This window comes from Lagenorhynchus albirostris, chromosome 2 (assembly GCF_949774975.1).
Source record: "Lagenorhynchus albirostris chromosome 2, mLagAlb1.1, whole genome shotgun sequence".
NCBI classification, from domain to species: Eukaryota; Metazoa; Chordata; class Mammalia; order Artiodactyla; family Delphinidae; genus Lagenorhynchus; species Lagenorhynchus albirostris.
Genome location: NC_083096.1, coordinates 160835063 through 160850505, shown reverse-complemented (window position 1 = coordinate 160850505; position 15443 = coordinate 160835063). Strand labels below are relative to the sequence as shown.

At 47.1% G+C, this 15443-nt stretch overlaps 1 protein-coding gene across 4 annotated transcripts in view; it reads left to right on the top strand.

Moving 5' to 3' along the window:
• Positions 1 to 3093: 3093 nt before the first annotated feature.
• HDAC1 (histone deacetylase 1) overlaps positions 3094 to 15443 on the top strand; it is a 40358-nt gene continuing 28008 nt past the window's right edge. For all 4 annotated transcript variants that reach the window (XM_060140701.1, XM_060140703.1, XM_060140700.1 and 1 more), the window contains exons 1-2: positions 3094 to 3203; positions 9734 to 9846. In XM_060140701.1, the coding sequence (XP_059996684.1) occupies positions 3155 to 3203; positions 9734 to 9846 (162 nt within the window). In that variant the 5' untranslated portion in view covers positions 3094 to 3154. The remainder of the gene's footprint in view (positions 3204 to 9733; positions 9847 to 15443) is intronic.

Below are 15443 nucleotides of genomic sequence, written 5' to 3'. Positions count from 1 at the left end.
AGTAGATAAAATCTCTGGAGCTTTGTGATAAGCATCACAAAGAAGTAAATGGTATGGTATGCTACAAGGTGATAGTGCTAAGGGGAGAAAAACAAGGTAAGGGGAATTAGGAATGTCATGTTTGAGGGAGGTTTGTAGTTTTAAAGAGGGTGGTCTGGGAAGGTCTCATTGAGAAGGTGAATTCTTTTTTTTTTTTGCGGGTACGCGGGCCTCTCACTGTTGTGGCCTCTCCCGTTGCGGAGCACAGGCTCCGGACACACAGGCTCAGCGGCCATGGCTCACGGGCCCAGCCGCTGTGCGGCATGTGGGATCTTCCCGGACCGGGGCACGAACCCGCGTCCCCTGTATTGACAGGCAGACTCTCAACCACTGCGCCACCAGGGAAGCCCGAGAAGGTGAATTTTGACCAAAGATTTGAAGGTCAGGGAGTGAGCCACGTGGTATGCAGGATGAGCAGTCAGGCAGAGGGTACAGCCTGAGGCAGAAGCTTGCCTGGCAAGATCTCAGAGGTAAAGGTAGCCTGAGGGAGGGGTATAGATCCTATGGGGCCTGGGGCCTTGTGGCCTTTGCAGGAGCCATTTTGAGGAGACTTTGCAGGGTGCAGAGCCATGACTTGAGCTGACTTACATTTTAAAAGGATGGCTCTTACTGCTGTCTTGAAAGTAGACTGAGTTAGCAGTCAGTTTATAAAACTGAGGTAGTTTTGCATAAAACTCCAGATTTCTGCCTCCTCTTGAAAAAAATAGGAAGATTTGGCTCTTTTGGGCTTACCTGTCCTCATGGAGCTGAATAAGTGGCTAATGCCTTCAGGTGGGGTATGAGCTCTCCCATTGCCAGAGTCCCCTTCACACCCTATTGCTCCCAGACAATGAACCTGAGTGTTAGTGGTTATTTATCATCATGTTCGTGCTGTTGTTTTTATAAAAAGAGGAAAATGAAAAATTTTTTGCACCCATATTTCCATTAAAAAGTGGGAAAATTAAAGATCCCTGAAGATGGCAGTGTGTTTGAAGAAAGATGGGGAGAAGAACATATTTCTTTAGAAAGTGAAAAAGAATCCAATATTAAAAACAAGCAAAGTACCTGAATCAAACCAATATAAATATAAATCCACTCATTTACATCACCTGTGTGACCTCTGAAAGCGTCTGAGTTTGTGATTCCTGTTCTGCATTTTATAAAATGCTGCCACACCCATGACCTCATCTGATCCCCACCCTCCTCCTCCTTTGGACACTGCTGCAGACACAGAGCTGGTGAACTTTGTTTTCTTACACTCTCCATTTTACTAAGAGGGAAATGGGGGCCCAGAAAGGTTCCTGGCTAGGAAGCAGCAACACAGAACTGGGAATAGGGTTTATTCCACGGTCTTTTGCTGCTTCTATAATAGAAGTGCCCAGTCTTAGATCTGTTACGTTTGTAATTAGTGGCCCAAATGCAGTTCCCAGGTGAGGAACACAAGTGCCCAAGCAGTCTTTAAGCTGTAAAGAGGCATAAAGCATATATCTATAGATCCTATAGATCTATAGGCTTACGAGTAACTTACTTCACACATAGTAAGCACTCACTAAATATTAATATTGTTGTAGTTTTTTTTTTTTTTTGGTACGTGGGGCCTCTCACTGTTGTGGCCTCTCCTGTTGCGGAGCACAGGCTCCGGACGCACAGGCTCAGCGGCCATGGCTCACGGGCCCAGGCGCTCCGCAGCACGTGGGATCTTCCTGGACTGGGGCACGAACCCGTGTCCCCTGCATCGGCAGGGGGACTCTCAACCACTGTGCCACCAGGGAAGCCCTGTGTTGTTATTTTATTTTATTTTTTTTTTGCAGTACGCCGGCCTCTCACTGTTGTGGCCTCTCCTGTTGTAGAGCACAGGCTCAGGACGCTCAGGCTCAGCAGCCATGGCTCATGGGCCCAGCCGCTCCGCGGCATGTGGGATCTTCCCTTACCGGGACACGAACCCGGGTTCCCTGCATCGGCAGGCCGACTCTCAACCACTGTGCCACCAAGGAAGCCCTGTGTTGCTATTTTAATAGCGCATCACAGTGCTTTTCAGTCTGTAGCTTTCAATAATGATTAGTTGATGACTGATCTAGTGCAGTGGTTCTCAAGGGTAGGGTGGGGGGCACTTTTACACTCCCTCCAATCCCCTCCCCCTTGCCCTGGAGACATTTTGCCAGGACAATTTCTGTTGTCACAGCTGGGGGTGGGTCAGGGTACTACTGGCATCTAATAAGGAGAGGCCAAGGATGCTGTTAAAAATCCTACAGTGCACAGGACGGTCCCCTACAACAAAGAATTATCCAAAATATCAGTAGCTTCAGTATCCTGAGAAACTCTGCTCCCAGTATAAGGGGACAATCAGTTGCCTCCCATCTAAATGCACTCAGTTCTCCTAGGTGACTGCATCAGGGACGTAGGCTTTAGAGTAAGAAAGGCTGGGTTCTGACACATTTTTAATGTGCCTCTGATGCATAGTAGGCATTCAAAAAATTACGATTGAAAATTGAACGTAATTACTGTGTGACTCTGAGGAAGCCACAAAGTTCCGAACTCGAACTTCGTTATCTTTGTCTGTTAAATGGTGATAAAAAGGCCCCCTCCAGAGCCGTTGTGAAGAATAATGGAGATGACTGAGATAATGTCGGTAAAGCTATTGCACAGCGTTTGGCCTACAGCAGTTTCCTGTCCTTTGTCAATTTATTTCTCCTGCTCCAAACTCAGCTGAGTGACCTTGCGCAAGTCACTTTCCACCGTAGGCCTCTGTCAAATGACAAAGTTGGTCTCTGATCTCCAAGCACTCTCCCAAAGCCGAATGGGACAGCGAAGTTTGCAGTCCGTCTTTCTTCCCCCGGGACGAATGGTACGGTCCTGGGGCAGCCCCACCCCCTGTCGCGGACCTTGGTACAGGCCCAGGGGGCCCTCCGAGGCCTCGCCGGGCTGCCCTTGCCCCCCGCCGAGTTCCGGGCCGTCCCGGCGCCTCTGATTGGCTGGAGCGGTGCCCGGGCTGCGCGGCTATAGGTGAGCCCGGGCGGGGACGGGCGGAACGCGCTGGAGGCCCGCCCCCTCTTTGCTGGGTCTGACGCTGAGCGGAGCTGCCGGCGGGCGGGAGGGTGGACGGACAGACTGACGGGAGGGACGGGAGGCGAGCAAGATGGCGCAGACTCAGGGCACCAGGAGGAAAGTCTGTTACTACTACGACGGTGAGCACAGTCCTCGCGCCGGGGTGGGGGGCGGGGCCGGGCTAGGCGGCATCTGGGAGAGGGAGCCGAGGAGATCTGAGGGGGAAGGCTGAGGCATTGGGGAAAGACTGAGGGAGGAGGCTGAGAGAAGGAGGCTGAGAGAAGGAGGTCGAGGCTGAGGCGGAGTTTGAAAAAAGGTGGTTGGGGCTGAGGGAGGAGGCTAAGAGGAAAGGAGGTGGAGCCTGAGGGTGGAGGCTAAGGGGAAGGAGGTCGAGGCTGAGAGGGGATGCTGAGGGAGGAGTCCGAGGCTGAGAGGGTCGCCTGGGGAAGCCTGAGGTCACTTTGGAGGGGACTTCTGAAGTCTGATGTGGAGTTTGCGGCGGCCTCCTAGAGGGGAGGCAGAGTTCGAGGGGGGAGGCAGAATCTGGTGGAGAAGGTTGCAGGGTTACATGTTACTGCTGAGAATCCGAAGGTCTCTCACTGCCCCTTTCCTTCCTCATCTCTTCTGGTGAGAGGCCATCAGAGCTCACCACCTAGAGGTCACCAGCATCCCTCCCCATCTCCCAGCGGGCCCTGTAGTTGCTGCTGGGAAATGGAACCCCTGAGGTTGGAAGGAGAAGGATGCAACTTGTTAGAACAAACTTTTTCGTTGAACAGAGATCTGTGGAGCAGCAGCTTCCTCTGTTCTAGGTAGCATTTAGGGGCTGGGGCCATGGGAAGATCAAAGCACTTGCCACCTTCCTCTCAGTCCGGAGGAGCAGGTAGACAATGACAAAGAATTGCTCTCCACTATCAGGCTGGGAGGAAGGACAGCTCAGAGTGTTCTGGGAGCACAGAGAAGAAGCACCCGCCCAGCCTGAGGAGTCAGGCAAGGAGGTGCCGTCTCAGTTAGGACCTGAAGAACAGGAGTTATTAGCCAGGCCCAGGCAGGGCAAAGATAACAGCAAGTTGAGAGGTAAGAGAAAGGACAGCACGTTTGAAAAACGGCAGGTCTATGTGCAGAACGGTGGAGGCATAGATTTGAGGGCACAGTGTTAGAAGGTAGAGAGCAGGAGTGAGAGAAAGGTTGCAAGTGATGAGGCTGGAGAAGTAAATGGGGACCAGATCATGAAAGGCTGGGCATACCACCCTAAGGAAGTTGGACTTTATTCTGAGGGCACTTGTGAATCATTGAAGTTGTATGCAGGTTAGTGACATCATCAGATTTATACCTTGGAACTGTCACTCTGGGACAGAAATTAAACGCATGAATGGAGAAGTAAGGAAGAAGACAAGGATCCCAAGTTTCTGGTTTGGGCAGTTTGATGCTGAGTGTTTGTGGAAGGCAGGGTCAGTTAATAACTTTGGGTTTTGTTTTATTTATTTATTTACTTATTTGGCTGCTTTGGGTCTTCGTTGCTGTGTGCCAGCTTTCTTGAGTTGCGGTGAGCGGGGGCTACTCTTCGTTCGGTGCACGGGCTTCTCACTGCGGTGGCTTCTCCTGCTGCGGGGCTCGGGCTCTGGGCGCGGGCTCAGTAGTTGTGGCTCGCGGGCTCTAGAGCGCAGGCTCAGGAGTTGTGGCTCGGGGGCTTGGTTGCTCCGCTGCATGTGGGATCTTTCCGGACCAGGGCTCGAGCCTTTGTCCTCTGCATTGGTAGGCGGATTCTTAACCGCTGCGCCACCAGGGAAGTTACGTTTTTTTTTGTTTTTTTCCGGTACGCGGGCCTCTCACTGTTGTGGCCTCTCCCGTTGCGGAGCACAGGCTCCGGACGCACGGGCTCAGCGGCCATGGCTCACGGGTCCAGCCGCTCCGCGGCGTGTGGGATCTTCCCGGACCGGGGCGGGAACCCGTGTCCCCTGCATCGGCACGCGGACTCCCAACCACTGCGCCACCAGGGAAGCCCCGGGTTTTGTTTTTTGAAGAAATGTTTGTTGAGATGTCTGGGGGATATCCAAGTAGAGGTGTCCAGTAGGCAGTTGGCCATTCAGGTCTGCAGTTTAGAAGACAAACAAGAAGATAGAGATTTTTGGTGATTGTCAGAATACATACATACAGGTGATAATTTTATTTATAGGAGAGGATGCAGTCACCCTCGCATCCCATGTAAGAAGTTGTATAGGGTGAAAAGAGAAGAGGGTCCAGGGCGGAATTCTAAGGAAGTGGACTGAGAAAAAGTCTAGTGTTCTTCATGCTCTGCACTCTCTTGCCATAGCATTTGTCACTGTGTATTGGAATTGCCCATTTACTTGTTCATACTTCTTAAAGACAGTAAGGTCCTTAGGGAAAGGGATCATGTTTTGTCTACCTTTGTATGCTCAGTCCCCAAAACAGTGCCTAGCTCATAGTAGGCACATATTTTCTCAAGAAATACTTGTTGATTAAATGAATAAAGATACAAAGGGAACGACCAGAGATGTAAGTGAACCAAAAAGTGTTGGGTTACAGTAGCCAAAAGAGGGAGGGAGTGGCCAAGTGTTGGCAACAGCTGTTTCCTGTGCAGGGTTTGGAACTGAAGCTGAATTGCAGTAGATTGAAGAATGAATGGATGGGTTAAGAGGAGACATTAGGTTGAACTTTTTTTATTTTTATATATTATTTTTGGCAGCGCTGCGCAGCATGCGGGATCTTAGTTCCCTGACCAGGGATCGAACCCGTGCCCCCTGCAGTGGAAGCACAGAGTCCTAACCATTGGACTGCCAGAGAAGTCCCTAGGCCGATCTTTTAAAGGAAGCTTGTTGGGACAGAGAGAGAGGGTTGTTGATAAAGGGGAGATGTAGTGGCTGAGAGTTGAGTATATGCAAATTCTTAAGGAAAATAGCCAGATATTGGAGAGAGGGGCTAGTAATGATGGAGATTCCTGAGAAGAGACCAGGTGAGATGGAAACCAGAGCACAGGTAGGGACACTAGTCTTGCAAGGGGAAGTTCCTCCGGGACAGAGAGGTTAAGTGGCAAGGAAAAGTTCAGAGATAGGTAAGTTTGAAGGGGAAATGATGGGGAGAAAGTGGAGGGAGTTTTCAAGATGAGGTAAGAGAATATTCCTTTTCCTGAGAGTGGGGGAGGGCAGTTGGTAGAGTAGGAATCTTGAAGAGAGATAGCTGTTATGAAAGAGGGAGCCAGGAAAAAAAATTGGAAGGATTGCTGGACAGTGGTGAGGGCCCATTTGAGGCTGGCGTCTGACTCTGTAGCCTTATCAGTTTGCACAGTTTTGTGATCTCTACACTCTCAGTTTAAAAAGAGAAAAAGTGGAAAGACATCAGTCTTTAGAGAAGGGAGATTTCTTACTTTTTGAGAAACTACTTGTGAGTTTTGCAGTGAGGTCACTAGTTTGGGGCTCAGATTTGTCTCTACCACTCAGAAGCTTTGAAGTATTGGGGAAGTCATTTTACCTTACCGGGCCTCAGGTCACTCCCCTATAAAGCTGAGAAACTATAAGAACAGTGCAAAAAGCTCTTTTTAAAAAAGTTTTAAAAAGTTTAAAAAAGCTGGATTGGTTCCACGACCCCAGTGCAAATATCAAAAGGATGCTCAAATTCCTTACATAAAATTGCATAGTATAGTAGGCCTTCCTTAGCCAGGGTTAGTGGATGGGGATGGCCAATTCTATATAAAAAGCATTATTTCTTTCTTTTTTTTTTTTTTTTTGCGGTAAGTGGGCCTCTCACTGTTGTGGCCTCTCCTGTTGCGGAGCACAGGCTCCGGACGCACAGGCTCAGCGGCCATGGCTCATGGGCCTAGCCGCTCCATGGCATGTGGGATCTTCCCGGACGGGGGCAGGAACCCATGTACGCTGCATTTGCAGACGGACTCTTAACCACTGTGCCACCAGCGAAGCCCAAAAAGCATTATTTCTTTTAAAGTCTCTCAGCAACCTGATTAAAAACTGTTAAGGAAAATGGTATCTTTGGACCCCACCCTCAGGTACTCCCTTAGCTTTCTACATAAGTTATCTTAGTTCCCCAGGTCTAAACTTTGGCTGGATTCTGGGTTGATAGGCCAGAGATATGGGTAAGCAGGAAGCCAGTTATATCACATAGTAATGACCTTGCGACTCCTGACTGCCCACAAATTGGGTCTGCATCTGGATGTCTCTGCCAATGCCTTGAGAACCTGTTCTACCCCCCACCACCCCCCCCCCCATGGCTGATAAGGTTGTCTGAGGAGCCCTGGGAACAAACTCTTCTGCCTGCCTTCCCTGCTACTGCGTCTCAAAGTCTGTGTCTGTATGGGACAATGGTCCCTCTTGAATGCCACTACATGCTGTGCTCTGGCTTGTGGCTCTGGTTGAGAGCACAGGCCTCACTAAGATTAAGAGAAGAGGATGGAAGGACATTAGGTGAAAACTAAGGGAATCTAAATAAAGTATGGACTTTTAGTTAATGATAATGTATCAATATTGCTTCATTAATTGTAACAAATACTTTTTATTTTATTAATGTAAAATGTTAGTAGTGGGGAAATAGTAGTGTAGTATCTAAGAATTCTGTACTTCTTTGCAATTTTTCTGTAAATCTAAAATTGTTCTAAAAAATAAAGTTTATTTAAAAAGAGAGAGAAGAGGATGAGATCCTAAATATCCAACTGTTTAGAAGCTTCCCATTATCCCAGGCCCTGTCTGTGCCAAAGAGAATTGGAGTGGCTCGGATGCTGTTGGTGGCATTCCCCACAGTGCGTTGCTCCCTGGAATGAAGCCTGTTTCTGGCACTACCAAATCAATGATTAAGAGGTTGGGGCCTTTTTTTCACTGGTGCTGAAAGATCTGCCTCATCCTGATGGACTTCCAAGGAGAGAACTTTGGGTGTGCAATTCACGTGATTTTGAAATATTGTTCCAGGAACTTTCTACCAAGTAGACTCACAGAGCCCTTTAGATTAAGTGCGAACTGAAGCAGGTACCTGGGAAACCCAATGTAGTTTTTAGCATTCCGGATTCGGAATGCTCCCAGATCATTCATTAGCTGTGTGATCTTGAGCAGGCACATAACTTCTCTGAGTCTCACCTCAGTTCCTTGAATCTTTATTGAGCCTCTATGATGTACAGGGCATATTTGTCCTTGCCTTCAAGGAGCTAGTCTTGTAGACATAAAATAGATATGTAAATAATTTAGATACAAAACAAAATTACATGCCATATATAAATTGCATGCAGAGGAAAAGACCATTTATTCTGATCAAGACTATGGTTGGAGCTTGAGCTGGGCTTTGTAGTATGAGGATCATCAGAGAAGGAATGACATTCCAGGTCAGAGGGACAGTCTGAACAAAGGATACTTTGGTGTGAAGATGAATGCCATGTTCAGGAAGCTGGTAATAATCTAGTGCATTTATAGCAGAGATTGGCAAACTTTCTGTAAAGGGCCAGAGAGTAAATATTTTAGGCTTTGTGTACCATATGGGTGGGTATCTGTAGTAACTATTTAACTACTCAACTCTGCCATTATAATGTGAAAGTAGTCATAGATAATATATAAACTAATGGGCATCGTTGTGTGTGCCGTAATATCTTATTTACAAAAAACAGGCAGCTAGGGCTTCCCTGGTGGCGCAGCGGTTGAGAGTCCCCCTGCCAATGCAGGGGACACGGGTTCGTACCCCGGTCCGGGCCTGTGAGCCATGGCCGCTGAGCCTGCGCGTAGGGGAGTCGCAAGGGGAGAGGCCACAGCAGTGAGAGGCCTGCATACCGCAAAAAAAAAAAAAGAGGGGAGGGAGGGAGGGAGGGAGGGAGAGAGAGAGAGAGAATGTGTGTGTGTGTGTGTGTGTGCGCGCGCGCGTGCGTGTGCACGCACACGCGCGTGCTGGGGCAAGGTGGTGGTGGTAGGAAGTTGGAAAAGTAGATTAAGAAACTCCTTTAATGCCAGGCTACTGAAGTTGTTCTTTATTCTTTATCCTGTAGGGGATGGGGAACCATTAAGGATTTTTGAGTAGGCGAGTGATGTTATCAAAGCTGTATATTAGGAAAATAACTGGTAACAGTGTGGCAGATAGTTTGAATTGAAGGCAGAGGGACCAATTAGAAGGTTATTGCTATAGATGAATCAAGAGATGGTGAGTTTAGTCTTCTTATAGATAAACTGGGAATAATACTCCCTATCCTAACTATTTTACAGGGTTTTTGTGAGAATCCAGTAGGAAAATGAATGCGAATGTACGTTGACACCATAAAGTGTCATGATGTGCAAGAGGTGAACTGTGACTTACAGTAATTCTAAGTAGTGATGGTTATTTTTCTATTGTGGGAATGAATTCCTTGGAGATACAGTGAGGTGAGTCACCTCACTCGCTACTGTTCCCCAGTAGATTTGGAATGACCTCCTCACACTATCCTAGTGCCTGTAGGCTCCAGGGGAAAAAACTGGGCTAGACAGACATCCTTAAATGCTCATCTCACCAAGGTCCCCTGCTTTTTGTTTGTTTTTTCTTTTGGAGTTACCCTTCCTTGAGGTGGGAGAGAATCTTGGAGTCTAGGATGAACCAGAAAGAGAGTTTGCCTAGAAATTTGTTGTAAATATTCATGTGTTCTCCTGGAAGTGTATGTCTAACTGTGTCACTGAAACTGTCACTCTTTCTTCTTCAGGGGATGTTGGAAATTACTATTATGGACAAGGCCACCCAATGAAGCCTCACCGAATCCGCATGACTCACAATTTGCTCCTTAACTATGGTCTTTACCGAAAGATGGAAATCTATGTGAGTTACTGGGAGCGTCACCCCTCCCTAACCTCGTCAGCTCTGGTTCCCCATATGTCACTCATTATCTCATTTTTTCAACTACTCATTTATCAAATGTGTTGAGTGACTGTTACATGGCAGACACTGTAAATGATAGAGATTCTCTGTTTTTAAGGAGCTCACTCTAGTGCTGGTGACTAACACGTACACAAATAAATTGTACAGTGTGTAAGTGCAACAATGAAACAATGTATAAGATGCAGAGATAATAAGGTGTGAAGGTGGAAGGGAGCCTTGGAATGTTCTCTAGAGGTGATATCTGAGCAGTGTTTTAAAGGTTGAATAGAATTTAGCCTGGAGTTCAGGAGGGGACTGGCATTCTAGGCTGAGGAAAGAACATACACAAAAAGGCAGAGAGGTAAGAACAATATGGTGTGTTTGGGGAAAATATAAGTAGTTCAGTGTGCAGGTATTGTAGTATAAAGTTCACAGGTGTGAGAGAGGGGAGCTAGAGCTGGAGAGGTCAGCAAGGATTGGATGTACTAAGCAACTCTGTGGCACCAGGGTCAAAAAATCCAATGGCTGGAGAAGAAAAAAAAAAAAAGAGTGATTGGAACTGTGTTGAACTAGATGCCAAGTCTCTAGTTACTAGAGAGTATGGACTGTCTAACATCTTGACTCAGCTCCATCTGATGACTTTTGCCCCATCTATCAGTTTTTAAAGAGAAGCCAGAACTCTAGATTATTATGTAAAATCTCTCAGGTTTAAAATATTGGCCCAAGTTTGTTTGTTTTAAATGTGTGCAAACAAAAGCACATGAGCATATCTGTGGACCAAATTTGGTCCAGAGGTTCCCAATCTGAACCTCTTCTGGAAGCTGTGAAGAGCAGGTGAAGTATTTTATTTATTTATTATTATTTATTTAATTTATTTATTTTTGGCTGTGTTGGGTCGTCGTTGCTGCGCACGGGCTTTCTCTAGTTGCGGTGAGCGGGGGCTACTCTTCGTCGTGGAGTGCAGGCTTCTCATTGCAGTGGCTTCTGTTGTTGGGGAGCACAGGCTCTAGGCGCGCAGGCTTCAGTAGTTGTGGCACACGGGCTCAGTAGTTGTGGCTCGCGGACTCCAGAGTGCAGGCTCAGTAGTTGTGGTGCACGAGCTTAGTTGCTCTGCGGCATGTGGGACCTTCCCGGACCAGGGCTTGAACTCGTGTCTCCTGCATTGGCAGGTGGATTCTTAACCACTGCACCACCAAGAAGGTTCCACAAGTGAAGTATTTTAAATGAGAGATAGGAACAGGCATGCATTTTAGAAGCAGGGAGGCCAGTTAGGAGGCTGTCACAAGGGTCCAAATGAGAAAATAAAGAGGGGCTGGAGGCCTATGTTGTCTTTTTTTTTTTTTTAATTAATTTATTTATTTTTGGCTGCATTGGGTCTTCATTGCTGCGCGAGGGCTTTCTCTAGTTGCGGTGAGCAGGGGCTACTCTTCGTTGCAGTGCGTGGGCATCTTGTTGCAGTGGCTTCTGTTGTTGCAGAGCACAGGCTCTAGGCACGTGGGCTTCAGTAGTTGTGGCACGTGGGCTTCAGTAGTTGTGGCGCACGGGCATAGTTGCTCTGCAGCATGTGGGATCTTCCCGGACCAGGGCTCGAACCCGTGTCCCCTGCATTTGCAGGCGGATTCTTAACTACTGCGCCACCAGGGAAGCCCCCTATGTTGTCTTACAGTTAGAGCATAAGAGTCTTGTTAAAAGTCTGTGCTGACAGCTTAAGTAACCTAGCAACAGCAGTATCCTTCCTCACCATTCCAGAGACTGAAAGGAGATAAGACTCTGTCCCAGATGGCTGTGTCATGTCTCTAGAGCCACTGGAGGAGGCAGCTGGGGAAGCAAGGAAGGAAGGTAGATAGAGGAGCAGACGGATCTTGGAACTAGAGAGCATTTTCAGGTGTGAAGGGCATCTGGGAATGAAAAACATAAAAGGTAGCAGAGGTTTCCAGGAACTCTAGGGAGCAGACTAGCATTTAGATAAAGAGACATTACCTGAATGTGGAATAGTAAGCATCAAGGCCTTATGGCGCTTCCTGTTGCACACCTACACCATGCTGACCTGGCCTCAGCTTGCCTCCTTTCCTGCCACTCCCCTCCTCAGAACCTCTCCAAGTCAGCCAGATCCGATTCTGCCTTTTTCCACCCCATCCTGATTGGGAGGATTATTTACTCTGTCCAGTTATATCTTACTCATTTTCAAGTGTTACCTTAAGCACTCTCTTTTTCATTTAACAGATTTTTGTTGAGTACTTGTCATACCCCAGGGACTATATCAACCTCCATGAATGATATTGAGGTATTAAGAAATGGATCCTGGGCTTCCCTGGTGGCGCAGTGGTTAAGAATCCGCCTGCTAGTGCAGGGGACACGGGTTCAAGCCCTGGTCTGGGAAGATCCCATATGCCACAACTACTGAGCCTGCGCTCTAGAGCCCACAAGCCACAACTACTGAAGCTCATGTGCCTAGAGCCTGTGCTCCACAACAAGAGAAGCCACTGCAATGAGAAGCCCGCGCAACCGCAATGTAAAGTAGCCTCCCCAGCCCCCCCTCCCTCCAAGGGGCGAAGAAACAAAGACCAAAGGCAGCCAAAAATAAATAATAAATTAATAAATTAAAAAAAAAAAGAAATGGATCCTGGGACGCCTCTGGCGGTCCACTGGTTAAGACTCCAGGCTTCCAATGCAAGAGGCAAGCGTTCTATCCCTGGTCGGGGAACTAAGATCCCACGTGTCACACGGCACGGCCAAGGAAAAAAAAATATATATATATATATATTTATATATATTTTTGAAATTTATTTATGGCTGTGTTGGGTCTTCGTTACTGTGCGTGAGCTTTCTCTAGTTGCGGCGAGCGGGGGCAACTCTTTGTTGTGGTGTGCGGGCTTCTCATTGCAGTGGCTTCTCTTATTGTGGAGCACGGGCTCTAGGCACGCGGGCTTCAGTAGTTGCAGCATGCAGGCCCTAGGGCATGCGGGCTTCAGTAGTTGTGGCGCGTGGGCTCTAGGGTATGTGGCCCTCAGTAGTTGTGGTGCACGGGCTCAGTAGTTGTGGCTCAGAGGCTCTAGAGTGCAGACTCAGTAGTTTTGGCCCATGGGCTTAGTTGCTCCACGGCATGTGGTATCTTCCTGGACCAGGGCTTGAGCCCATGTCCCCTGCATTGGCAGGCAGGTTCTTAACCACTGCACCACTAGGGAAGTCCCCCAAGAAAGTATTAAAAAAAAAAAAATTGATCCTATCTTTAAGTGAGAAGAAAAATTAACTAACATTTATTGGTGATTGCTAGGTACCAAGCCAGAGCTACTTGTTATTTCCTTAATGTTTACAGCAACCCTAATTTGGATCACTCTCCATTGTCCTCACCCCACACTCTATTTTTTATTAAAGAGGAAAACTCATCCTAGAAGCTTTCTAACAGATTTCCCCTTAAATCTCCTTGGGTCATTTGCTGTCCTTAGACCATTCACCAGCAATTTGATTCTTGGGGCTGGGTACACGCAACCAAATTGAGATCTCTTAACAAGAAAGAAGGGAAAGAATGGCTCTTTGGGAAGCAACCAACAGCTATCATAGGAGATAATAGAGATGATTGGAGATTACTTCATCTGTGTGGTATGCTTATTGTAAACTTCTAAAGCAAAACCCTAGTATAATCTCTTTCTGAAATCTCTAGACCTCCTTCTCTTTCATGTGATCTTTTTCCTTCTCTGGCTCTATCTCTTTATTGAGTATGAATCGTTAGTCCTCTTCCCCTCAGCAGTATTTCTTTGCATTCATCCCTTCTTTCTTCTCCTTTCTCTGGGCTATGATTCTAGCATCCCTTTCCCAAAGCACAAAGAGAGCCATTTATTTTAGTGTCTGTCCTGAAATTAATGGCTTTTTATTTTTTTTTTTGCGGTACCCCGGCCTCTCACTGTTGTGGCCTCTCCCGTTGCGGAGCACAGGCTCCGGACGCGCAGGCTCAGCGGCCATGGCTCACGGGCCCAGCCACTCCGCGGCATGTGGGATCTTCCTGGACCGGGGCACGAACCCACGTCCCCTGCATCAGCAGGCAGACTCTCAACCACTGCGCCACCAGGGAAGCCCAATTAATGGCTTTTGAGAGTCAGTCTTGAAAGAAGTTCCCTAGACTGCTCATAGAAGTTTCTGTACCTGAAGGAGACACGTTGAAGTTTTTTTCACACAATTTCACCCTCTTTGGTTCCTTCTCCAATTCTGTCTCTACACGTCTAATTAATCTGTCCCAGAATCTAAATCTTCACTTTTCATCCAGGTATCTTCCTATTTACATAATAAAAATCCTGCTCTCTTCCTTGCCTTGGATGCTAATTTTGTATAGTCCCAGTCTTCTTATTCATTGCCTTCTGTTCTTTTTTTAATGTTTTTATAAAATATTGAATAGATATGAAAGAATTTTTATAAAATATATGTAGGGTATAAAGAATCACATTATTATTTTTTTTTTTAAATAAATTTATTTATTTTATTTATTTATTTTTGGCTGCATTGGGTCTTTGCTGCTGCACGCAGGCCCTCTCTAGTTGCGACAAGCGGGGGCCACTCTTCATTGCGGTACATGGGCCTCTCACTGCAGCGGCCTCTCCCGTTGCGGAGCACGGGATCCAGGCGCACGGGCGTCAGCAGTTGTGGCACGCGGGCTTCAGTAGTTGTGGCGCATGGGCCTAGCTACTCCGCGGCATGTGGGATCTTCCCGGACCAGGGCTCGAACCCGCGTCCCCTGCATTGGCAGGCGGACTCCCAACCACTGTGCCACCAGGGAAGCCCCACATTATTATTAATACCACCTAGTTTAAGAAAAGGAGTATTTCCATGACTGCTAAAGCTCCTGTATGCCCTTCCCTGATCCTGTCTTCTTCCCAGAGTTAACCTCTGCCGTGAACTTGGGATTTATTATTTGCTCGCTTGTCTTTATAAATTTACCATTATGTAGTCTTTTTTTTCTTTTTAAAATATTTATTTATTTATCTTATTTGGCTGTGCTGCGTCTTAGTTGCGTTACTCAGGGTCTTTAGTTGCGGCATGTGGGATTTGGTAATACGGGATCTAGTTCCCTGACCAGGGATCAAACCTGGGCCCCCTGCATTGGAAGTGTGGGGTCCTAACTGCTGGACCACCAGGGAAGTCCCTACCCGTATGTATTCTTAAATAGTACATGTTTTACATGTTTGAATGTTACATAAGTGGAGCCATACAGTATTATATGACTTGCCTTTTTTGCTCAACATGTTCCTAAAAGTCATTCATGTTGATACATGTAGCTGTATTTATTTTCACTGTATTTCATTGAAAGAGTATACTACAAGTTGTCTATTTATTATTATTGGTGGGCATTTGGTTTGTTTCTAGTTTTGAGCTGCTACAAACACTGCTGCTGTGAACATTCTTGAGCATGTTTCTTGGATGCATATATGCTACAGTTTCAGAAGGGGATGTACTAGGAGTAGAATTGCTGGGTCAGGACATTGGTACACAGTCACCCTTATTAAATAATGCCAAAATGGTTTCCAGTTGCCACCAGTGTAGAAGAATTACAGTTGCTCCAAGTCCTT